Consider the following 24,270-nt stretch of genomic DNA (forward strand, 5'->3'; position numbering starts at 1 on the left):
GGGATAGTCTCGTCCAGACGTTTAACCTTTGTTTTAAGGGCTGTGAAACTTTTAGCTTTTGCGCTGCACTTTTGATCAATCTCGAATGATCACAGAAATGATAAATTTTCAGTGACTCCAAAGCAGCCGTGCATTATCTGATATCAGCTCTGACAGGAATAGCAGGTATTTGAAATAAAAAATTGGCCCCGTATCTGCATGTTACACTGCAAGTGCCGTCGAAAGACGATAGGTAGTCTTGCATCTAGAGGGAGTGAACGAAACGTTTATTTGATGTTCTGCACAAGAAAATCGCTGAATAGTATACTGAAGGCGCTGCGCTAAAGTGCCTCGAGCGTGCTGCGAAGGCGAACGAGCGAATCAAGACACGTTACACGTGAGACATGAGCGCTATCTGGCAGTTATCTTGGAGAACGTAGCGCGTGCGCCCTGTGCGCCCGTCTCGGAGGTGATAAGGTGTAAATCGCAAGGCGACGGTTAGGTGCCACCACCGTGTCGTCTTAGCAAAGCGTAGGAAACACTTGACTTTTCGTGCAAACATTGCTTGGTCAGCGCAACGTGATAAATGCTACGGTCCATATAATTGCCTATGTATGCCTTTTCTAGTAAGCGACACACATACAGATTATTGACGTGTTGTTATGGTGACTCATATATGCGCAATAATTGCTTTTTAATTGACAATTGTACAAGTACGAAGGCTGAATCTTAAGCATTATTGGTGGTCGCAGCGTATGGGGTCGGCCGTTTGGAGTATCGTTTGGCCACTTTGGTGCCGTTTAGGGTACCATTAAGGGTGGACAAACAGAAAAATATACAGACAGACAGACAGACAGACAGACAGACAGACAGATCAAAATTTTTGCATTGAAGGTCCCCAAGAAAGACTATCGTCTTTATAACTCAGATTAATGTGTCATTTAGGAAAAGCAAGCACGATACATGCGGTGGCTCTCAAGTCACGGTGCACGGTGACGTGACAGGCAAAGAACATGCCGAGAATGTCACTCGGTTAGCTTTTCAAGGCGATATGGAACATACTATACCTCTTTCAAGGTCTGATGGGGCTGTCAGTCTTCGATGATCGTACAGGACATTACACACAACACACTGAACAGACCAAGTAGGCAAAAATATCAGCCTCACCAGGTAAGCAGGTCACTACGGTTTCATATAACAACGAACTCTACCGCAGAGAGGTGACTCTGACATAGCGACTAGGTCTATAGGAGTGGCTTTAACAGTCATCTTTGTTTCCTTTAGAAATGGCTGACAACACTGCTTATGACATCTGCAGTACTAAGGAGACCTTTTGCGGCATATATTTTGCATCTGACCTTACTATGCTGCTTAGAAGCGATCACCCACAATTGATCTCAGTCGCCTTGACCCCAGGCTGAACTGCTAACTGTCCTCAAAGCTTATACGGAAAGTAATCGAGAATCAAAATGATGGTATTGTTAAATCTTCTAAGGGCTACGGACTTGCATGAATGGTTGTAAAACGATAATGTATGCCCCATACGACACATGATGCCTGAGTGTGTGTGCGTGCTCACCTGTTTATCTTCCTCTTTTTGTTGACTCTCTAAATATTTCCCACATTATCCCCCGTCCAAGTTACCTTACCAAGCAGTAATGCTAAACTAGTTCACATTGCTACCTTTGCTCTCTTTTCTGTCTTACTTCTTTCGTTCGAACATGCCAAGTGTATTATCACTCCAAGAGGACTTTTATTTCATATTTAAGGAGTATCGTCCGCACCAAGCTTTTGCTGTGCCAGGCTGTTATGAGTGTAAATAATTTCACATATGATATGCGGCAATCACCACGACAGCGCTGAAATTAACATTTCAACAAATCACCGCATATCGCGAGGTGAATCATGATGAGTGGGCGAAGCACTGGTGATCATTCGGGTAACCTAGAATCTCCGTACATGGCCCGCTTGAGCACGCAATTGCGTGCAAACACGTGTGCACAATATAGGTTCACTGCTTCGGGATTGTCTTGACACATTTTACGTTGTGCTGCTGGCTCGCGTTTCCTCACCGCCAATACCTTTCATACACAGACAATACCTTTCATCACACAGACAATACCTTTCATCACACAGACAATAAGGCAGACATCACGCTCTGACACCCATTGTACTTCAGGTGGGGACGTACTCTAATCTCACGCGATTGTGCAAGATATATTCTGAAATGCGTTCCACTAATACATGCACCTTATGCGCGAATATAGCTAACTTCAAAGAAATTAAGAAAAAAAGAGGATGACCTTATTTAGGTCTGGTGGTTCATGCCGCCGATTTCCCACGGCGTGGGTGCCCTCCAAAGCTTTCACCAGGCAGTAAGTGCGCATGTAACTATTTATTCAGTACGTACCTGGCAGCAGCACTTCTCTGCCCCCCCCCCCCCCTTAGCAGCGCTGGATGCGTAACTATTTCACCAAGGGTCTGGTTGGTTAAGATACACCCAGGGGCTTTCGAAAAATCTTATGGGGCTATATTTCGAAATTAGTGCCTAGAAACAACCGAATGCCAGGTCGCTGTACTTCTTACCCATCGTGAAAAACCGGTTGGTTCGCTGTCGGCACGGGAATCGAACCCGGCACCCGAAGTTTATATACGCACATAAGGTACATGCATTAAAAAAGGATGACATGAATTTTAGTTTTTTACATACATGTACCATATGCGTGGAAATAGCCAGCTTTAAACACGTGCTTTGTTTTTCATACAAAGCTTTATGCATTGATATAGCTAACTTCAACCACTGTTGTGGTGGTGCTTTGCGTTACGCTGTGATGAAGTCATCACGCCGTTGTAATAGGAGGTTGCTTTTACCAGCTTCGGACTCGAACATGGGCAGTCCAACGGGCCCGCGACGCAACAAAGAGACTTGGTCGTTTGTTCCGACGAGGGAGTGGCCCGTAACGTGATAAAGTGCTTTTTGAAGAACCCAATAAAGTTTTTCCATCTTGTTTGTAGGAATGCCATCAAAATACCAGTATGTGGGAAAATTCTTGTTTTCATCACTTTCCTTGTGTGACTACTCTTCAGCACACCGCTCCTCAACAATATCACAAGGCACGCTGCGCCCTGTCGTTATCTCCGACACCTCCCCTCACATGTCTGCTGAGTCACCAGTACCTTTTTCTCTTCAGGCCATTCACCGTACGCAGACAAGAGAAGTCCTAGTGATAAAACGGCAAAAGCAAAAAGCGCTACGCAATGGATATCGGAAGAGCGGTATTGTGAATAAGCGAGATATAAAAAAAACAAGCAGGGGTTGTGTAACACCACACGATCAAACAGGAGAGCGAGATAAGGTAACTCCTCCTGGACATGTACCCGTATACGTGCAGTAATACACTTCGTCGGGTATTTGTCACCGCTTAGCTGAGTGACAGAGGCACAGCCTTGCATACCATTCGCTTTTCGTGCTAATTACACCCATGAAGTTCGGATGGTGCCAGCTAGCAGGAGGCCTGGATGACGTCTTGGGAAGCACTCTTCGACGCCTGTCGTGGCGCTTCTTCGTGACAGTCGCTTTCGCTCACTTTGTACGGCGTTGTTTGCGCTCGTTTCTCGCTTATCTCAATATTCTTACGAGAGATAAAAACATCATCAATAGTGTTTCTAGTAAAACAATAAAAACTACATTCCTTCAGTACAGTGGCCAATGGCACACGCGCTCCGGGGGAACGTTAAGAGATTCGGGACGGCCAAAATCATTCTACAGGGTGCCTCGTATGCTCGTCGTGGCTTCGACACATAAGACATTGTAGTTTCCTTATTAGCTGCGTTGTTTCCCGCATGAGATGTGAATATTTCGTCTCCTAAATTAGTACTCGGCATCCGAAACATGCGTGTATCTGCGGATAGCATGTTTCTCAGTGTGCCAAATGCCACACACAGTAATAAACCTGGCAATATATCTCCAACAGTCGCGTGTAAACGATGCCTATTTCAGTGGTAACCACCACACCCTTTGTTTTTTGCCGTATTCTGCTTTCTTTTTTGATATCAGAGTTGGTACGCTAACAATTTCGACAGTTCGTTCTAACACTAAAACTTTGTTTACACAAGCAGAAAAAGATGAGGTCAACATGACTGCACATCGCCTATTTTTCAGATTTTCCCAGGCCTTGCACATATAGGACACTCCAACAAATTTTTTTATTCTTTTTCTTTATCGGCCGGCCATACTGGTCAGCATAATTCATCTCGTTTTTTTTTTTTTTGGCAGGACGCGAGCCACCGACTTGATCAGAGTGTGGACGCCCCACTGAATCAAGGTGGGACACCCACGCCATAGTCTCTACTAAAGATGACTTCAGTAGAGATTTTCTTAAACAAGACACAATAATGCCCTGTTTAACAAGGTTGGTGTGATTGTAGGGGTTCGAGACGGACGGTTTTTTTCCTTAGTTCCATACAACCATCTGAATTATCGTACGGTCAAATGAAACTTTACATGAAGCAAGTTCAGAGATGTTCCCACCACAAGTTTATGCGTCAACACTGGTGGCCTAGGACAGTTGCCAAATGAAGCCGAAACACGTGAACAGACGTTTGTGTGCTCTTGGCACCAAATTTGTAAATAACAAGATTGCCACATACGTACTTGAAAACATGCCCCATATTCACCCCTTTTAAACGGTATTTCATTCAGAGAAACCTTATTTGCGCCGGCTGATATACTGTGCCTCTTATAACTAATATTTACCTATCCTGTTGTGGTCGTATTTTGAGTGAACGCTATAGTCGTTTACGTGCCCACGCTAGGTGCGTGCCAACGTGGGCCCGTAAACAACCGTAACAAAGCCATTGGTCTACGCAATATTAACGGCTTAGCTGCGATAGCTTAAACAGCTCCCCTTCTGAAGTTCGTTGCAGCGTCGTGTCAGCAGTCATCCATGATTTACCTCTGAGAAAGCATCTAAGTCTGAAAAGCCACGCACAGAACGATTGAGAATCGATCCACGACAATGCACTTGATGAAATAAGAGATAGGCCGAAAAAATGGTCACCGCACGCTGTTTTAGCTTGAGGAGACAAAGCTTAATAACCATTCCCAAGTATTTTCAACCAGGCTATCAACAAAGGCCGCCAAACGAAGTCATTGCGTTTTTCTGATTGTGAGACTGTGAGACCATGTCTCGTATCTTAGATCATCGATTCATGCACATGAACACCGGTGCCTACGGTTTTATAAATTGTGCTTCCAGGAACTCCTGTACTGCCAGATAGGGCTGCAGCGCCACTGATATCAATGGAATCGCATGGTGAAGAAAGAGGTTGAGCATGATCTCGTGCGGGGTGACAGCTAGCCTGGAGCGATGGGTGCAGAAAACAAAGAAAAAAATGGCAGACTCCACGTTTTGTGGGAATCGATTATATGTGAAGCACGATTGGGAAATGTTTATATGCCACTTTAAAATCAGCACAACGGTATGAGGTGGAGGTAAATGATGCCGTACATGACTTCCGTGTCATGATTACCACGTTTGTACGAGTCATTTACCTTCGTCGTCTATTCACGCACCTGATACCGAATTTGGTATATGTGGAGCTTGCGAAACGGCCAAGAGCATGCTATGAGCATAGCATATAGTTCTGTTTTAAATGACACGCGTGTCATGATTATCATGTTTGAACGTGTCATTTACATTCATCGTCCATTCACGTCACGTAATGCCAAATTTGATATATGGGTAACCAGTAAAACGGCCGCTAGCATGCTATCAGCGTTGAAATGACGTCTTCAGCCGTGTTGGGATTGCCAACAGCCTAGGCGTTGGATGCAATTGGGCCGATTCCTTTAGGAATGTGGCAAACGCGCTCGTCTTCCGTCTTATCACTGTTCGCATGGCGACAGAGGGCCATTGGTGCGATTATATACAAATTCCGAATCCGGACAAAGGCAGTTCTAGGGCCGGATTCACAAAACTCACTTAGGAAAACATTTTTGCGCAAGAGAAATATTGTTGCGTAAGTCAATTCACGAAACGAAAAAAAACGTCGTAAGAGGTCATCGTTGTCACATCGGCCGCTGCAATAAAGCGCACTGTCACTGCCCGGGAACATGTCAGCGATGGTGATGCAGTTGCTATATTTGCTTACGTCACCGAAAAGTGCTCCTAAGTGGATTCACGAAGCAAAATTGTGCGTAAAAACAGCGTGGCTGAAAGAAAATCCTAAGAGTGGTCCGGTCCATTCTTAGGAACAATGTGGCTACTTAGAATCCGCCGCCGCGGCGGCATAATTTGGTTCCCTAGCTGGTTTTGAGTTAATTCACACCCATGAAGTTCACACCCATGAAGCCTGATGACTGCTGGTGCGTTTTTATTTCTTTCGGCGCTTTGAGTTTCGTGTGTGTTTTCCCTTGTACGCAGTGGATGGTGTTGACAACCACCTTCATCCAATAAGTTCGAAGTTGCAGTAATTGAAAAATTTTATTGGACGTCAATGGCGTAAAATTATGCATGTAAAGTTTTGTGGTTGGATAAAAACCAATGTGATACGTGAATGGTCGGCGCATTCGAACGCGGCATGGCATAGGATCAACCTTATTTGTTATGTTGTTGTGTTGCACCCAATCTCATCCAATTAAAAGTGTGACTCGAGATCCTTGCCTCATTGTTGGAAATTACCACCAAAGAGGTTAAAGAGAGCACATTCCTTGCACGCTATTGGAAATAAGAATGAGAGGAACTTTTCAGTGAGTGGTTCATAAAGCTTGTGCTCTAGTGTACTTACACTGGCTCTAACTATCCAATGGGTGCGATCTCTCAAATACAGCTGTCGATACACTTTGGGACGATCTGAAACGGGGCGTACTTTGTAAAGCAAAGCGTATTAGTGGTTTGCGTGATTACGCATGGAACTACAAACAAATCATGCATTTTCACATTCACTGTTCAGACCATGATAATATGGCAAGCAGTTGGAATAAAATGACCCTAGTAACTTTGTATGACACCGAAAATATGCAAACCCTCACAATTCTGGAGCAAACCTTGGCTGAATTCAACCCTGCGACAATTACCAGCCATTTAATTTGGCGCACGAACATAATTCAAAGGTAGAGCGAGCCCCTGACATGTATTTTGTGCGACGCAGCGACCACTTGACCTGAGAATATTAGCGTTGCGAAGGCGAATCCCCTGTCGCAAGCTTTGATGGAAGCAGACGACAAACGCGAGCAGACGACGGCTTGGCCGACAGGCACAATTTGTGATTGGTTGTGAGGCAATAGCCTCTACATCAGCTCACTCCGTGACGTTGCCAAAACACTTCTTTCATCTGGCACACCTGTCGTGTTCGTCATATCACTCCCCTCACACATAAGAGCAAATTTTGTCACGCCGTGAAAATAGCGCAAGTACTTTCAAGAACTCTCTTACGTGCTGCGCAGTTGTCGGAAACAACATGGCGTCGTAAACAGCATATCGGTCGGTGCGACTTTCAGCAAACGCTTCTCGCATGAGTTACTTCAGCGTTCGACCAGATGTGTTGTGATTACGGCAGCTCTTTCGGTGCATGTAGGCAGTGCGCAAAGCTGCGGCAGTGCAATGGTGTACGGTGAAGTGCAGCGAAGCCTGTGCGTCGGTGTGGTTATCAAGCAGGGATCGGCGCCGGTGTATCGACGGCAACTAGCACTCGAGAAGCCTGCAATGTGTGTTTGTGTGCCGGTAACAGTTCGTTTGCTTGACTTTCCAGTCTCTCTGTTGGGTGCTGTGCGACATTTCGGATTGACAGCGTTTTGGCACGTTACTTGAGTGACCCCAAGTACGTACGGAAACGTATGAACTACGTGCTGTGTTCGGTTCTTGCTTCGCCACTGATTAGCCCGTACGCTTCTATTTTCTTGAGAGCAATCTAGTGTTCGGGAGCGAAACGATGTTCGTTGTGAACAGTGGTGCTGTGTTGATGTTTCAAGACGTGTGAACAAGCTGTTCTCGTGTGACCGAAAGTTTAAAGACAGCGTTGATAACTGCTTTGCCGTGCAGGTTGCGGTGGTGGAGCTTGGCGCTTTTGGTTGTTAACTTGTCACTTCTCCTTTTTGTGACAACCATAGTCCTAGCGCATTGACGTGATGTACCAAAGCTGCGAGATGCTACATTCTGTTGTGGAGAGTGTTACTTTGGCAGCGCGCCTACACTGTTCTTCGGTAAGAACTTGAGAGTGCTATGTGGCAGCGAGAGCCCGTAAACATAAAGCTTCCCTCCGACCCACAGAAAGAGCAAAGATTTCACCGGTGCCTTGCTTTGGATGAAGTTGTAGACCATTACCGCCTAACTACAGATTTCCGAGTTCGTCTGGTCATCGTTTGGCACGGCACTAGAGCCTTGACAACAGCCGGTCATGGCCAGTTCTTACACTATATCAGTGGACGTGCACGCCTCACCAGCCCTTCATTGCTGTCATCGGCAGCTTCCAGTCTGCAGATGCCCTTTGCCTGTTGGCCATAGAGCACACTTGGTTCCTCATGACACCGACGGCTACTAAATGCTGCCATCGGGGAGTTCACCTTGCAGAACTAAATTTCACCGGTACTATAATTTACGCAGTACTATAACGTGTGCAAGTTTTAAGACCATCAAATATAATGTTTTCCTATGGTAAGTTGAAGCATGAAAAATTTACTACTACTGTTATATACATACATATAATTGCAGGCAGGTACACAAGACGGATGGCACTCAAGGCAGGTACGTTCATGTGGGCACTACATCGGTCCACAAGGAACAACACCTTACGGCTTGATTGCGCGAACTTTGAAGTCTTCTTGAGGAGTGTTTTTCATCATATTAATCCAAGTGAACTAGCTACCCAAGGCCACAACTTGTAGGAATGTGGTGGTTTCCTCTCTCCAAAACCACTCCTACCAGCTGCCTCAATGTTAGCATGGGGTGAATTCACGAACTGGAAAATAATTGGTCTTTGCTTTCTTGGCCGAAAGAGTCACTTCCTCCGTTGAACCACCACGACGCGCCAGAATAGAAACTTTTAGCTAAATAAAGTTGATTCTACTTTTGAGAAGTGTTTTTGGGAAATGAAATGGTGCCTATAGCTGTCAATATAAACACTGTTCGCACCAAGGAGCTTAGTAGCTTATAATTGTATTATTCATGTATTGTCTGGAATTTCTTTGCGCTTTGACAACTTTCAGCCCAGCCCAAGTGTCCTAACATGCTTTGTTAGTGTGTTGTGAATGAGCCAAGCTATGTAAATAAACAGAGTGATATTGAAGACATGTACAAAATATTGATGCACAGCCCTTTTCTTTAGCATGAAATTGTCAAGGGCTTTATTCTTGTGTTTCTTATAAAAACTGCTTCTCACTGGGCAGCAGCAGAAACTATGCATCAAGCTTTTGCGAGATGGTTCGAGAAACACCGTGTTCAGACATAACAGTGCTGGTGGATTTCTCTCGTAAGTTACTTTCTGTATATTCAAAATAAGTGTATTAGAATTGTTGTTTTATAGCCATTCATTTTAATGTTTACGCATTAGTGAATGTATGTATGTATGTATGTATGTATGTATGTATGTATGTATGTATGTATGTATGTATGTATGTATGTATGTATGTATGTATGTATGTATGTATGTATGTATGTATGTATGTATGTATGTATGTATGTATGTATGTATGTATGTATGTATGTATGTATGTATGTATGTACGTACGTACGTATGTATGTATGTATGTATGTATGTATGCATGCATGCATGTATGTATGTATGTATGTATGTATGTATGTATGTATGTATGTATGTATGTATGTATGTATGTATGTGTGTGTATGTATGTATGTATGTATGTATGTATGTATGTATCTTTTAAGTGAGAATCCGTTTATCATTGGTGAGTTAGTTTGGTAATGATTTGGCTGAATTTGTTTCTAGTTCTTTTTCTTCTAAGCCATTATACATTTCAATTTGTTTTGTACTGCATAAAAATAAATGTAACCTTACACAAAATATTTGTGTTCAAAGAAGTTGTTTTATTTGCCAAGGTACAGTCATGGGCAAGGAGTTGGGTAAAAGGGAACGAACCTGCGAAGATTAGTTTAGAGCATAGCTACTCTACATGGCATATCATGTACACATTGCGTTGGCCGAATATGTCAATTTCAACATGTCAGTTTTAATTGCCACCTTCTCAAAAAATTTGTACCCGCCACCACGCATAATGTCAGGCCAGGCAACCTCTTGAAAAAAAAAAGTGCTCGGTGACTCCGCGAATAGAACCAAGTACCTCGTAGATTGTACCTGAGCGCTGTAACAGCTCGTCCACTGCAGCAGTGCTTTTATTAACTCTATTGCTGATATATAGTCCTTCCTTTGAATAACGCCAAATGCAAGAACGTCCGGTGAAACTTGGTCAAAAATAGAAAAAATGGTTAGAATGCGTTTTCCCGAGGATACTACAAGATAGAAACCGCCACGTGTGACTATATAACCGTGCGCTATTTACCTTGTACATTACTGACATGACGTTGGGATAGCCAGCTCTAAGGTAGGCTACCTTCTCCTAGTTTGCCAAATATAAATAGGAAAATAAAAATATATATAGGCCTGTGACAACGCTAATCAACTATTATGAATTCACTGTCACTAGTGCGACTTTCACTATATGAATACTCAGTTCGTTTCCATTATCACTATTTAAGGAAGATTTCGCTCAATAACTCACAACTCTCCTAATTAGCATTGATTCTCACATCAAAAGACAGTCACACTTCATCTCGCTTTCTGTGTGGCTCTCGCTCCCAAAAAATGCGTACTCCACTTTTTTAAGCTCCCCAAACATCCGACGCTGCTTTGCGGAAACTTTCCCTGACGTCTGCTGGGCCAGAAAATTGTCTTTATTATCTATCTATTACAAGTTTCGCGAAGCCGAAACGAGAGTCTCTCTCTTTCTCTCTTTTCGTCCTTTTCACACGTGTGATAACGTCTCTCGACTTCAAGACACGTATACACATCCCTTGCTTTGTTTGCTCACTCAAACAACGCTGGACGAACTATTTGCACCGTGTTTTGTGAAAAGCATTAGCAGTGAAACACCTCCCGACAAGTCTCCCTCGTTTTACGCAGACACATATCTAAGCGTAAGCGTATGCACGTTCTCGCATTCCCGCTTTATAAAAATGCTGCGGTGCATGGAACCAGCGAAATTCCGCTCACAATTTCATTTGATTACTGCTGTTATCTATTTCCGCACAATTCGTCTGCAGGCACAAAAGTCGCTCCTGTGTCTTGTAATAGGAATATTGTAACAAAGGCTACCTTTTACTATAGGTACAAAACACACTTACGTTCACCACTATATCGTGCTCGATTGCACCGAATTAGTTAAGTAGCAGCGCAGCTTCATTAAAATGTAAGGTAACTGGTCGCGTTAAATAGGGGAAGACATTTGAGGCACATTTTCAAACATTGCATGCATCGATTTGTGTGTGGTTTCATTGATGTGGTGCACCTGGAGTGTTGTTAACATCTACTTGGCGAGATAGTGCATGGATTGCTCGATGGCTTAAGGCCATCGAGCAATTTCTTTTTCAGCTACAGGCGTTGATGAAAGGCGAGTGCTTGGCTTTGCACAGCCCACCAAAACGTCTATTACAACGTACGCGGCATCCTGTAAGCGCTGTAGCAGACGCTCGCGGAACTGAAACTTAGTTGCAGCAAATCGTTGGCTATCATCGTATACTCTCGATGCTAGACGCTTTGCGTGCTACCTTGATATTATCGGAACACTTCTTTCTTTCTCTGTCGTTTCTTCGGCTATCGTGTGTCCTCCTCGCCCTCTTAAGTGTCGAATGAGTTAAATTCATACCCGCGCTATAGTAATCCCTCCAGATAAGAGAATTCTTGGCTAAGAAAATGCGTAGCCAAAAAAATGCTATGTGAATTCGGCCCCTGATCCATTGAGTTGCACGCGATTGGCCCATACGAGCCGTGACGAATGCTGTGACGTTCTGAGTGACGTGCGCTGGGGTGTCACGTGACTGTTTTTTTCCAGTTTTCGGAGGAAGGCGAAGGAATGGTCGTAGAGACCGTCTGAAAGGAACCGGATGGATTGAAATGGCTGCAAGGTGGCCTGGATTGGATTGAAATGTAAGGGCTTCGCGAATTTTCAGCATCCGGTCGCTTAGACAACATGGCGTTTCCAACTGCCACGGTTTTTCGTCTCGCCTGTGTGGCAGCTGCAGCCGAGCAGAGACGACGAAGTGAGGTTAAAGATGCATTTGAAAAGTTCACTGAAGAAGAGTTCCGGCAATGTTCTTTGGCGCAATTACGTAAAAATTCCAAATCCGGACGGAGGCGGTCTGTCGGTGACGTCAAAAAATGGGCGGTCCGCAGCGGTCGCGAGGACGAGAGGAAGTGAACAGCCAATGAGCGAAATGAAGCCTCGCGTCATCATTTTGACGTGAACTTGGGGACCGTATAGCAAAGTGAAAAGTGTTTGTAACGTGTTGAAAAATGTTTAACTACTATTGATCATCATCAAATTGTGTTGGCACAAGTTTTTAAACGTTTATTAAGGAATACGGCACAATATAAACGTATTTCTCTTGTTATTGTTATGAAATAAAGCTAAATTTAGCGGGACGGTACGTGGTGGCGCTAAATACAACCCCGTTTCAAGCAGTTACTGTTTTCATATCTCCTCCACTATACAAACCTAAACAGCGCAACTTTCGAAGTTGTTGGCTCAGTCGAGCGCAATCGTGGCGGAGGTCAACTGTACCAGTAGTCAACAGCAGCAGCGGCTCATCGGCGTTATCCGAGGCTCAGCGCGCGCTGGTGCTCGCCTTTATGGACGAACATCCCCAGCTCGTGGCGAATGCCATCGAGCTGCGGCACGGCGTCACCATCACCGACCGGTGGCGGCTGTGGCAAGAGCTCAGCGACGCGCTGAACCATGAAGTGCTTGCGCAGGAATGGCAGGCTTGGTGGCGCAGGCCGGTGCGCGAGGCCCGCCGTGACACCGCCGCCATCAGAGACGCACAAACGTGAGTGACCGTCGAATGGCACGGGCAATATGTTCTGTGACATTAGTGTATATTTTCAGGGGCACTGTATGGGGTTGGCTGCCTGGCTTCCGCGGCCAGGTTCTACAGTTGACTGGGATGACACGCTTCAGTGGCGTTTTTGGTCTCACCTATCAACAGGTAAGCACTCTGCCGCCGCAGTATCACGGGTTCCTGAGCGGTGCCATGACAGAGTTTGATATCTGAAGGGGTGCCTTTAGCGGAACCTTGTTAAACGGGAATAAAGCGCACGAGAAAGTAATCAAAAGTGGGTAGGTTTAACTAAAATCTCAGTTTGCAGCCCTTGCAGTACAAGGGGTATTAATTTATCATAAAACACGCAATGACTGCGGGCAAGTGCATGCACTAAAATGGTAATACATGACATCAATGACCACTGAATAGCTGCAGAACATTTCCGCAGATGTTTAGTACTTAAGGTTGCAAAATAGCTAGAGTAACGAATACCCACTTTCTGAAAGATCATGCTTACTACACTTTCCAGCAGGCGAATGTTCCCACTGCTGCAGTGGAAATGGATGTGGAGGCCACTGAAGCGGCTGTAGATGGCAGTGACACAGTAACACGCAAGCATCTGAGAACTTAGTGCTTTATTGAGTGCAGGACTGGAACCTTGAGCAGGGCGACAAGGTGCTCAAGGTGAGTAGACCCTTTTTTTACATTTTACATAAGGGGCATAAGCATTCCCCATGTTCTATTATGATGACTGAAACCAACTTGGGCTGTAAACAAGAACCATGCATTGTATTGAGGGCATGGTATCGGGTATCTGCAATGATAAACTGCCGGGCAAAAGGTTAGTTAGCCCTGGGGCTCTTTCATGGTGAGAGATGCATTTGAGGACATTAATAAAGAGCAGTTTCAACAAATGTTTGTAGGTCCACACGAGGAGGGCATAGCTTGTACACAAAGCTTCCCACTTTCAAAGGATGCCATCAGGCCAGTTGATCTTCAACTGAGGGGAAGTTGTTGTGCCCGTTGCAATTCTTGGCAGCAGCAGCAGCTTCCAGCCACGAGATGGTTAAGGGTTTACCGGCAGCTCACTTAAACATTTACACCATGATGATTCATCGCAGGTGCTGCGGGAGATGAAAAAATCAACCACCCGCATCGCTTCTGCAGCACGGCGTGTGGCAGCGGCACAGGAGAAAGCGGCAGCGGTGCAGGAGGGCACTGGCCATGGCTGAGGGCTTTCTGCGAGAAAGGGATACGTAGTTTAGTTTAATTTTTCGTCATGTGTTCAATGTTTTTTCTTGTCATCATTCATTATAGATTTGTCGGTTTCAATGTGTTTAGGTGCTGCTGTTCATGTTCAATTTTATACGCTTCTGGAGACATATACATAGTTTAGTTTGTTTTTCGCCATGTTTTCAACTTTTTATCATTCATAATTGGTTTAGTGTTTTTGATATGTTTACGTGTTGCTGTTCATGTTCTATTTTATTCGTTTTTTGTTTGCATTTAGTACATATTACGAGATTTAGGTTAGCATTTACTTTGTATAAGGAGTGCAGCATTTTTTATGTTCGATATATGCATTTCTCAATGTATGTTCGAGCTGTTCTAGTGGCAGTGTTTTTTACCCACATTTCAAAGGTGTCCAGTCATTCACACGGAGACCACGAGTGTATAGTTGACATTTTCTGTTAATGTTTCTTTGATATTTGTATTGTCCCACTGTGTTTTCTAGCTCACTGTGATTTTTATTCAGCATTACCACATAGTGTAGTAATGTGATATCTTTTTGCATCACACTGATTTGCAGTTCACTGTGATATTTTCATTTCAGCACAATGAGGCTAAGATGCAACAACTACATTCCGAATCTTGTTTGGGAGCGCTAAGCTAGTAAGTGGTCATCTCGCATCTTGTTTGGGAGCGCTAAGCTAGTAAGTGGTCATCTCGCACAGTTTTACAGAGGTAAATGGTCATCACAGCAACATGCCAGCGATTGATTTCATCTAGTTTTTGTTGTAAACGACTCTTTGCGGGAATAAATTTCGAACGTCGTATGGCTTGGGAGCCGCGAGATGGCTGAGGGAATTATTCATGCTGTATGTTATCAAAACAACTCGCCTGTTGTTTGCCGTCTTGATTTGCATATTTTTTAGCATTGCAGCATGACTGCAGTCGTGAATTCAAATAAATGTTATTTTAACATTCACACAATGTTTAGGACAATGAGCAAAAAAAACAGCACAACTTGACAAGCACAATTGCTCGTCAAGCCTGGCGTGCACAATTGAATGCTTGTAGTCAGTCACTATGACAAGATATGGACTTATGTATCATGTGTTCATACAACATGTTACTAATGGAATCTCGATTTTTATGCGTTCTGGTGAAAAGAATTTTGAGACGTTGCTGCATTGTTCGCACAATTTTGTGATAGCAACATTCAGCACAGAGTGCCGCTCATATATGCTTGCTCCAATCTAGTCTGTTGTGACTGTGATCGCTATTATGGAAAAGGGTGTTTCTGTTGCATATTTCATGTGCCACTTAAAGAAAATGCAGCATTTTGACATTGCCACCTTGCTTCATATTGAAGCACAAGTAAACACTCTGTGTATTCAAATGTGGCAAACACAGCCCTTTCATGTCTAGATGCACTAGAATCAGTGTAAATAAATTATGTGTGGGATATGAAAACATGAAAACTCACCGTTCCTGTGTACTTCAAAAAAGGTCCAAGACAGCACTGCTGCCGTCTCTGAGCAGCACGTTGCGTGGTGTGAGCATATGGCTCCCCCTTGGCTCTCCATCGTCATCCTCAGCTGGTGGCATGTCTACGACATACTCGTCCAAGGTCCAGTCGCCTGCATGCAACGCAATGTTGTGGAGAGCAAAGCAAGCATAGATGATTTGCGCTGCCCGATCGGGGTTGTAGAGCATCGTTCGAAAGTGCTGCAAGCAGCGGAACTTGCTTTTCAACACGGCGATACACCTTTACACAACATTGTGCATGGATGCGTGCTCCTTGTTGTATCGGCCTTCGGAAGTGTTGCACGGTTGACTGCAAAGGACTGGAATTAGGAGCCATGGCTTGAGGGGATAGCCTGCGTCTCCTGCAATGTAAGCATAAAAGCTGAGTGCTCTGCCCAGATAGTACACATTAATACTTACCAAGCAGATATTCGCCAGGCTGCAGATGTGCAGCTAGGCGTGCACGCAGTGGGTTGTGTTCCCACACCCAGGAGTCGTGGCACGAATCTGGGAATCATGGGTCTATGACAATTATGCGCAGCCATGCTTTGCACATCTGCGATGAGGAGCGATATAAAATAGTACTGCATTTATACTCAGAATAAATCCCTTTTTTCTACGCATATGCAGGAAACAATGCGTACTAGTACAGTCATTGGTACAAGGAGCTTCACTTAGAAGGAAACACATGGTGTAGCACACTGAGGAGGGGGGAGTGTGGGGGCAACGACCCCACCTCTGCTGTACACATAACTACGACTTCCACTGAATGATCGATAAGTGAAAAGCTACGCGTTGCTCTAGGGAAAGAACACTCGTAAATACCAAAGCCAGCTCGTCCAATTGTGATTGTAAGCACTTTCGTGTTGGAAATACTTCCCTGTCGTGTATATACTTCTGCTACGTCTGCTGCCCATATTACCGATTACCTCTAAAATGCACAATTCAATTGCGTATGCATGCCAGTGCAAAAACGGCAACTGGCTCACGCACAAAACACTTGCCACTTATTATTACCGAGGCCTTGCGAGCCACCATCTAGCTCGCACCCAATTCCCTGCAGGTTCTTTTTCATTCGTTGCATTATTACTTTTTCCAGCTTTGGCGTCACAACTGAACAATTGCTCCGAAGGGCGAGTAATAAACGATCCCAACAGTACTTACGATCATGACGTTAGGACATAATAGCCCCTTCTGGACATGAAGCTCGCCGTGTCGGCCAGTCTGAATCCCTCTGGCTTGCGAATGGTGACCAACGTGCCATCGGCACACGCCAGCACCCCTGGGATGCAACCGCGTAGCACAAACTCCACCTTTGCCTCATCCTTAGCAGCTGTTGTCAGTAGGAAGTCCGCCACCCTTTTTCTAGCAGCCACGGTAATGATCGCCTCCGTCACCTCGTGGATGGTGTTGCTCACCGCCGGCTGAGACATGCCGATGTGTTCCTCGCGACCAATGCTCTTCTGGAAGCTACCGGTGGCGAAAAATCGCAGCGCGCACAACACCTTTCTCTCTGTGGAAAGGCCACTGGCATCCGATGATAGGATCAAGTTCGTGGCACAAGCTACGCACTGTTCGTTTGGACAGACGAAAACATTGCCGGAACTCTTCTTCGCTGAACTCTTCAAATGCATCTTTTACCTCGCGTCGTCGCCTCTGCTCGGTTAAAGCTACCGCACAGGCAAGGCGAAGTACCGTGTCAGTGGGAAACGCCATGTTGTCTAAGTGCCCCGGTGCCGAAAAGTCGCGCATTTTTTCCATTTCAATCCAATCCAGGCCACCTTGCAGCCATTTCAATCCATCCGGTTGCTTTCGGACAGTCTCTCCGACCGTTCCATCGCCTTTCTCCGAAAACCGAAAAAAAAGAGTCACGTGACACTCCAGTTCACGTCACTCATAACGTCACAGCATTCGTCACAGCTTGTATGGGCCAATCGCGTGCGACTCAATGGAAGAGACCGCCTTTGTCCGGATTTGGAACTTTTACATAATTGCGCCACTTATCTGTCCGAACGAACAGTGCGTAGCTTGTGCGACGAACTTGTCCCTGTCATCGGATGCCAGCGAGCAAATGACCTTTCCACAGATAGGAAAGTGTTGTGTGCGCTGCGATCTTTCGCTACCGGTTGCTTCTAGAAGAGCGTTGGTTGCGAGGAGCACATCGGCATGTCTCAGCCGGCCGTGAGCAACTCTATCCACGAGGTGACGCAGGATATCATCATCATGGCTGCTAGGAAAAAGCTGGCAGACTTCCCACTGACAACAGCCGCTAAGGATGAGGCAAAGGCGGAGTTCGTGCTACGCGGTTGCATCCCAGACGTGCTGGCATGTGTCGATGGCACGTTGGTCATCATTCGCAAGCCAGAGGAACTCAGACTAACCGACACGGCGAGCTTCATTTCCAGAAAGGGCTATTATGCCCTGAACGCCATGATCGTAAGTACCGTTGGCATATTTTCTTACTCTTCCATCGGAGCAATTGTTCAATTGTGACGCCAAAGCTTGGAAAAGTAATAATGCAACGAATAAAAAAGAACCTGCAGGGAACTGTGTGAGAGCTAGTTGTTGGCTCGCAAGGCCTCGGTAATAATAAGTGGCAAGTGTTTTGTGCGTGGGCCAGTTGCCGTTTTTGTACTGGCGTGCATGAACAATTGAGTTGTGCATCTTCGAGATAATCGGTAATATGGGCAGCAGACGTAGCAGAAATATATACACGACAGGGAAGTATTTTCACCACGAAAGTGCTTACAATCACAATTGCCTGAGCTGGCTTTGGCATTTACGAGTGTTCTTTCCCAAGAGCAACGCGTAGGTTTTCACTCATTGATTATTCAGGGGAAGTCGTAGCCATATCTACAGCAGAGGAGGGGTCGTTGCCTCTCCCCTCCTCAGTGGGCTACACCCTGTGTTTTCTTGTAAGTGAAGTTTCTTGTACCAATGACTGTACTAGTACGCATTGTTTCCTGCGTATGCGTAGAAAAAAGATATTTATTCTGAGTATAAATGCAGTACTATTTTATATCGCCCCTGATCGCAGGTGTGCAACGCATGGCGGCACATCCTTGTCATAGACCCATGATTCCCAGATTCATGCCACAACTCCTGGGTGTGAAAACAAAACCCACTGCGTGCACGCCTAGCTGCACACCTGCAGCCTGGCGAATATCTGCTTTGAAAGTATTAATGTATACTAACTGGGGCAGAGGACTCAGCTTTTATGTTTCTATTGCAGGAGACGCAGGGTATCTCCTCGAGTCATGGCTCCTAATTCCAGTCCTTGGCAGTCAATCATGCAACACTTCCGAAGGCCGATACAACAAGGAGCACGCATCCATGCGCAATGTTGTGGAAAGATGTATCGCAGTGTTGAAGAGCAAGTGCCGCTGCTTGCAGCACTTTCGAACGATGCTCTACAACCACGATCGGGCAGCGCAAATCATCTATGCTTGCGTTGCTCTCCACAACATTGCGTTGCATGCAGGTGACTGGACCTTGAACGAGTATGTTGTGGACATGCCACCAGCTGAGGATGACGACGGGGAGCCAAGGGAGTGCCATATGCTCACACCACGCAACGTGCGGCTCAGAGACGGCAGCAGCGCAGCGCTGTCTTGGGCCTTTTTTGAAGTACACAGGAATGGTGAGTTGTCATGTTTTTATATCACACACATAATTTATTTATACTGATTCTAGTGCATCTAGAAATGACAGGGCTGTGTTTGTCATTTTTGAATACACAAAGTACTTACTCGTGATTCAATATGAAGCTAGGTGGCAATGTGAAAATGCTGCATTTTCTTTAAATGGCACATGGAATATGCAACAGAAACACCCTTTTCCATATCAGTGATCACAGTCACAACAGACTTGATTGGAGCAAGCATATATCAGCGGCACTCTGTGCTGAATGTTGCCGTCACAAAATTGTGCGAACAATGCTGCAACATCAAACAATTTGTTTTATCAGAACGCATAAAAATTGCGATTCCATTAGTAACATGTTGCATGAACAGATGATACATAAGTCCGTATCTTCTCATAGTGACTGACTACAAGCGTTCAATTTTGCACGCCAGGCTTGACGAGCAATTGTGTTCGTCAAGTTGTGCATGTTTTTTGTTCATATTCCTAAACATTGTATGAATGTTGAAATAACATATGATTTAAATTCTTGACTGCAGTCATGCTGCAATGCTAAAAAATACGCAAATCAAGACAGCAAACAACAGGCCAGTTGTTTTGATAACAAAGAGCATGAATAACTGGCTAAACAGTCTTGCAGCTCCCAAACCATACCACGTTCAAAATTTCTTCCCGCAACGAGTTGTTTACAATGAAAACTAGATGAAATCAATTGCTGACATGTTGCTGTGATGATGACCATTTTCATATGTAAAACTGTCCGACATGGCCACTAACTAGCTTAGTGCTCTCAAAAAAAAAAAAGACTCAGAATGTAGTTGTTGTACCTTAGCCTCATTGTGCTGAAATGAAAATACCACAGTGAACTGCAAAACAGTGTGATGCAAACAAATATCACATTACTACACTATGTGCTAATGCTGCATAAAAAGCACAGTGAGCTACAAAACACAGAGGGGCAATACAAATATAACAGAATTATTAACAGAAAATGTCTTCTAAACACTCGTGGTGTCGGTGTGAATGAATAGACACCTTTGAAATGTGGGGCAAAAAACTGCCACTGGAGCAGCTCAATCATACATGGAGAAATACATATATCGAACATAAAAAATGGTGAACTCCTTGTACAGAGTAAATGCTAACCTAAATGTAGTAATATGTACTGAATGCGCAAAAAAACGTATAAGATAGAACATGAACAGCAACACGTAAACATATCAAAAACACTAAGCAAATGATGAATGATAAAACGTTGAAAACATTGCGATAAACAAACTAAACTATGTATATGTCTCCCGAAGGGTATTAAATGAACATGAACAGCACCACCTAAACACTCTGAAACCGACAAATCATTAATTAATGATGAGAAGAAAAAAACATTGAACACATGACGAAAAATTAAACTAATAAACGTGTCACTTTCTCGCAGAAAGCACTCAGCCATGGCCAGTGCCCTCCTGCACCGCTGCCGCCTTTTCCTGTGCCGCTGCCACAGGCCGTCCTGCAGAATCGATGCGGGTGGTTGATGTTTTCATCTCCCGCAGCAGCTGCGATGAATCATCGTGGTGGAAATGTTTAAGTGAGCTGCCGGTGAACCCTTAACCACCTCGTGGCTGGAAGCTACTGCTGCTGCCAAGAATTGCGACGGGCACAACAATATCCCCTCAGTTGAAGATCAAATGGCCTGCAGGCATGCTTTGAAAGGGTGAAGTTTTGTGTACAAGCTATGCCCTCCTCGTGCGGACCAACAAACATGTGTTCAAACTACTCTTCATTAATCTCCTCAAATGCATCTCTCACCATCAAACAGCCCTTTTCAGGGCTAACCAACCTTTTGCCCGGCAGTTTATCATTGCAGATACCCGATACCATGCCCTCAATACAATGCATGGTTCTTGTTTACAGCCCAAGTTGGTTTCAGTCATCATAATAGAACATGGGGAATGCTTATGCCCCTTATGTAAAATGTAAAGAAAGGGTCTACTCACCTTGAGCACCTTGTCGCCCTGCTCAAAGCTCCGGGTCCTGCGCTCAATAAAGTACTAAGTTCTCGGATGCTTGCGTGTTACTGTGTCACTGCCAACTGCAGCCGCTTCAGTGGCCTCCATATCCATTTCCACCGCAGCAGTGGGAACATCCGCCTGCTGGTAAGTGTCGTAAGCATGATCTTTCAGAAAGTGGGTATTCGTTACTCTGGCTATTTTACAATTTTACGTACTAAACATCTGCGGAAACGTTCTGCAGCTATTCAGTGGTCATGGGTATCATGTATTACCATTTTAGTGCATGCACTTGCCCGCCGACATTGCGTGTTTTATGATAAATTAATACCCCTTGTACTGCAAGGACTGCGAACTCAGATTTTTGTAAAAAACCTACCGACTTTTGAATTTTTATCCTGCACTAGATATGGCACATATACTTTGGCAATGCGAAAGAGATGAAGATAGGCCACGAGAAAGGATGACGTCAACTGAGGGACCCACCGAAATGGGGCTCCTTGCCGAGCGATGGCAAGCCGCCCTTCTCAGCGAGGCCCTCGAAGACCAGGTGTGGGCCGTCCAGCGGGCCAGGGCCGTCGCCGAGGACCTCAAAAGATGTTCCTCGAACGTTGTGTCCCTGGAAGCCTAGCCCCGGGCACAGCAACAACCGTTGGGCAAATAAAGTTTATTCAACTCAACTATTCCCGTTGAACAAGGTTCCACTAAAGGCACCCCTTCAGATATCAAACTGTGTCATGGCACCGCTCAGGAACCCATGATACTGCGGCGACAGAGTGCTTAGCTGTTGATAGGTGAGACCAGAGACGCCACTGAAGCGTGTCATCTCAGTCAACTGTGGAACTTGGCCGCGGAAGCCAGGCAGCCAACCCCCTCCAGTGCCCCTGAGAATATACAACGTCAAAGAACAAATTTGCCCGCGCCATTCGACGGTCACTCACGTTTGTGCCTCTCTGATGGCGGCGGCGTCACGTCGGGCCTCGTGCACATGCCTGGGCCACAAAGCCTGCCACTCCTGCGCAGGCACTTCATGGTTCAGCGCGTCGCTGAGCTCTTGCCACAGCCGCCGCCAGTCAGCGACGGTGACGCCGTGCCGCAGCTCGATGGCTTTCGCCACGAGCTGGGGATGTTCATCCATAAAGGCGAGCACCAGTGCGCGCTGAACCTCGGAAACGCGGATGAGCCGCTGCTGCTGTTGGCTACTGGTGCCGTTGCCCTCCGCCATGATCGTGCTCGACTGAGCCAACAACTTCGAAAGTTGCGCCGTTTAGGTTTGTATAGTGGTGGAGGTATTATAGTGGTGGAGATATGGGAACAGTAACTGCTTGAAATGGTGTTGTACTTAGCACCATTACTTACCATCCCACTAAATTTAGCATAATTTCAAAACAATAATAAAAAAAATACGTTTGGATTGTACCGTATTCCTTATTCAACGTTTGAAAACTAGTGACAACACTTTTTTGATAGTGAGCATTAATAGTTAAACATTTTTTAACACGTTACAAACACATTTCACTTTGCTATACGGTCCCCAAGTCAACGTCAAAATGATGACGCAAGCCTTCATTTCCCTCATTGTCTGTTCACTTCTCCTCGTCCTCGCGACTGCTGCAGACCGCCCACTTTTTGATGTCACCGACAGACCGCCTCCGTCCGGATTTGAAATTTCTATATAATTGCACCACAGAACATTCTCGATATACCAAGTGTATAACTCACGTGCAAGTTGAAGACGCACAGCCAGCTTCTGTTTCGCGGTTTTGAAACGACCCGTTGAGCATCCGAAGATTTGTCGCAGTTTGTTGGCAAAGGTCGACCAGTCGACGAAGTCAGCTTCCTGAATAAAATACCAGGTTCTGGCTAAACTGGTCAAGTAGAAAGGGAGGTAGCTTAATTTCTCCGCTTCGGTCTATTTATTGGCTGAACCTACACGGTTGTAAAGGTTGAGCCATTCCCTGACGTCATCAACGCTGAGACCCGCGAACATAGGCGGTGCGCGCTCAGGGCTGGTAACAGTAGATGAAGAGTGGGTAGCCGCCGGCATAGAAGCGGTAGCATTAGGGCTAGGTGTTATGTTCGATGTCTGCATACCTATGGTGGTGGCCGGGTGCAAGCATCGACCGGATCGGAGCTCCGGGTGGGACACGAACGTAGCAGGACATCAGGATTTTGACCCACCTCCACCACTCTGAAAGACGCAGTCAGACTTTACCAGGCAGAGCGAGCAGAGACGTTTGTTCTACGCCGTCTCCCTTGGCACAGAACACCAACGAGAAGGAACGATAATGATGGGTATGTTCAAATGAGAATGATGAAGTGCTTAGATTGCGCGTACAATACATCATACAATTCCGTTAGGCTACAATATTTGTTTGCAGGGCTGCTGAAAAGCAGGACTTGTTGCTGCAGTTGCGTCATAGCGCGCGCTGGAATGCGGCAATGTACGCCACAGGTCATCCACCGCATGCGTTAGAGATCGTTCCTGAAAGAGGGCGCAGATCACGGCAATGACCTGTGGTGTAAAGACAAATGCATGCATTAAGCACTGCCCTTTTTGTGTGCACTCAACTAAACCTCAGTGTTTAGGCCTGACGTAGAAGATAGTATAAAAAGATCATTCACGCCACAGTTCTCTCTGGAGTGTAGATGCTTCTATTCGAATGTCTCGGAATGCGCTGGTGTCAGAGTGCGAGCTGCGCCTCGTCTCTCACTTTTTTACTTTTTTTTTTCGTCGGATGGAAGCATTGTGCTTCAACGGCGTGCTGCGGCAGCTGCTTCCTGCTGTTGCGGGAGCACGTAAAAAGAACGTCATTGATTTTTGTAGTTAGTTGTCGCAT

At 45.4% G+C, this 24,270-nt stretch overlaps 1 protein-coding gene and 1 long non-coding RNA gene across 5 annotated transcripts; one reads left to right on the forward strand and one right to left on the reverse strand.

Annotated features, from left to right (window-relative positions):
• Positions 1–12,623: 12,623 nt before the first annotated feature.
• LOC142786427 (uncharacterized) lies at positions 12,624–15,736 on the forward strand. Its single transcript, XM_075884112.1, has 4 exons — positions 12,624–13,037; positions 13,097–13,196; positions 13,561–13,715; positions 14,153–15,736. The coding sequence occupies exons 1-3, from the start codon at positions 12,841–12,843 to the stop codon at positions 13,660–13,662; spliced, it is 399 nt and encodes a 132-aa protein (XP_075740227.1). The 5' UTR covers positions 12,624–12,840; the 3' UTR covers positions 13,663–13,715; positions 14,153–15,736.
• Positions 14,142–17,780, reverse strand: LOC142786429 (uncharacterized). 4 transcript variants are annotated; one of them, XR_012889046.1, is made up of 4 exons: positions 16,947–17,780; positions 16,203–16,289; positions 15,742–16,144; positions 14,142–14,270 (listed from the first exon to the last, which is right to left on the reverse strand). It is a non-coding gene; the product is annotated as an uncharacterized LOC142786429 (long non-coding RNA). The 4 variants fall into 4 exon arrangements; XR_012889045.1 differs by having other exon boundaries at positions 15,742–16,289; XR_012889044.1 differs by having other exon boundaries at positions 15,742–16,338.
• Between the last annotated feature and the right edge of the window lie 6,490 nt (positions 17,781–24,270).

Source organism: Rhipicephalus microplus, unplaced genomic scaffold (assembly GCF_043290135.1).
Source record: "Rhipicephalus microplus isolate Deutch F79 unplaced genomic scaffold, USDA_Rmic scaffold_23, whole genome shotgun sequence".
In the NCBI taxonomy this organism is placed as follows: domain Eukaryota; kingdom Metazoa; phylum Arthropoda; class Arachnida; order Ixodida; family Ixodidae; genus Rhipicephalus; species Rhipicephalus microplus.

Coding starts and splice junctions, on each gene's coding strand:
- LOC142786427 (XM_075884112.1), top strand. CDS start 12,841: ATGGACGAACATCCCCAGCTCGTGGCGAATGCCATCGAGCTGCGGCAC. Junction 13,038..13,096: donor GCCATCAGAGACGCACAAAC/GTGAGTGACCGT, acceptor GTATATTTTCAG/GGGCACTGTATGGGGTTGGC. Junction 13,197..13,560: donor TTGGTCTCACCTATCAACAG/GTAAGCACTCTG, acceptor TACACTTTCCAG/CAGGCGAATGTTCCCACTGC.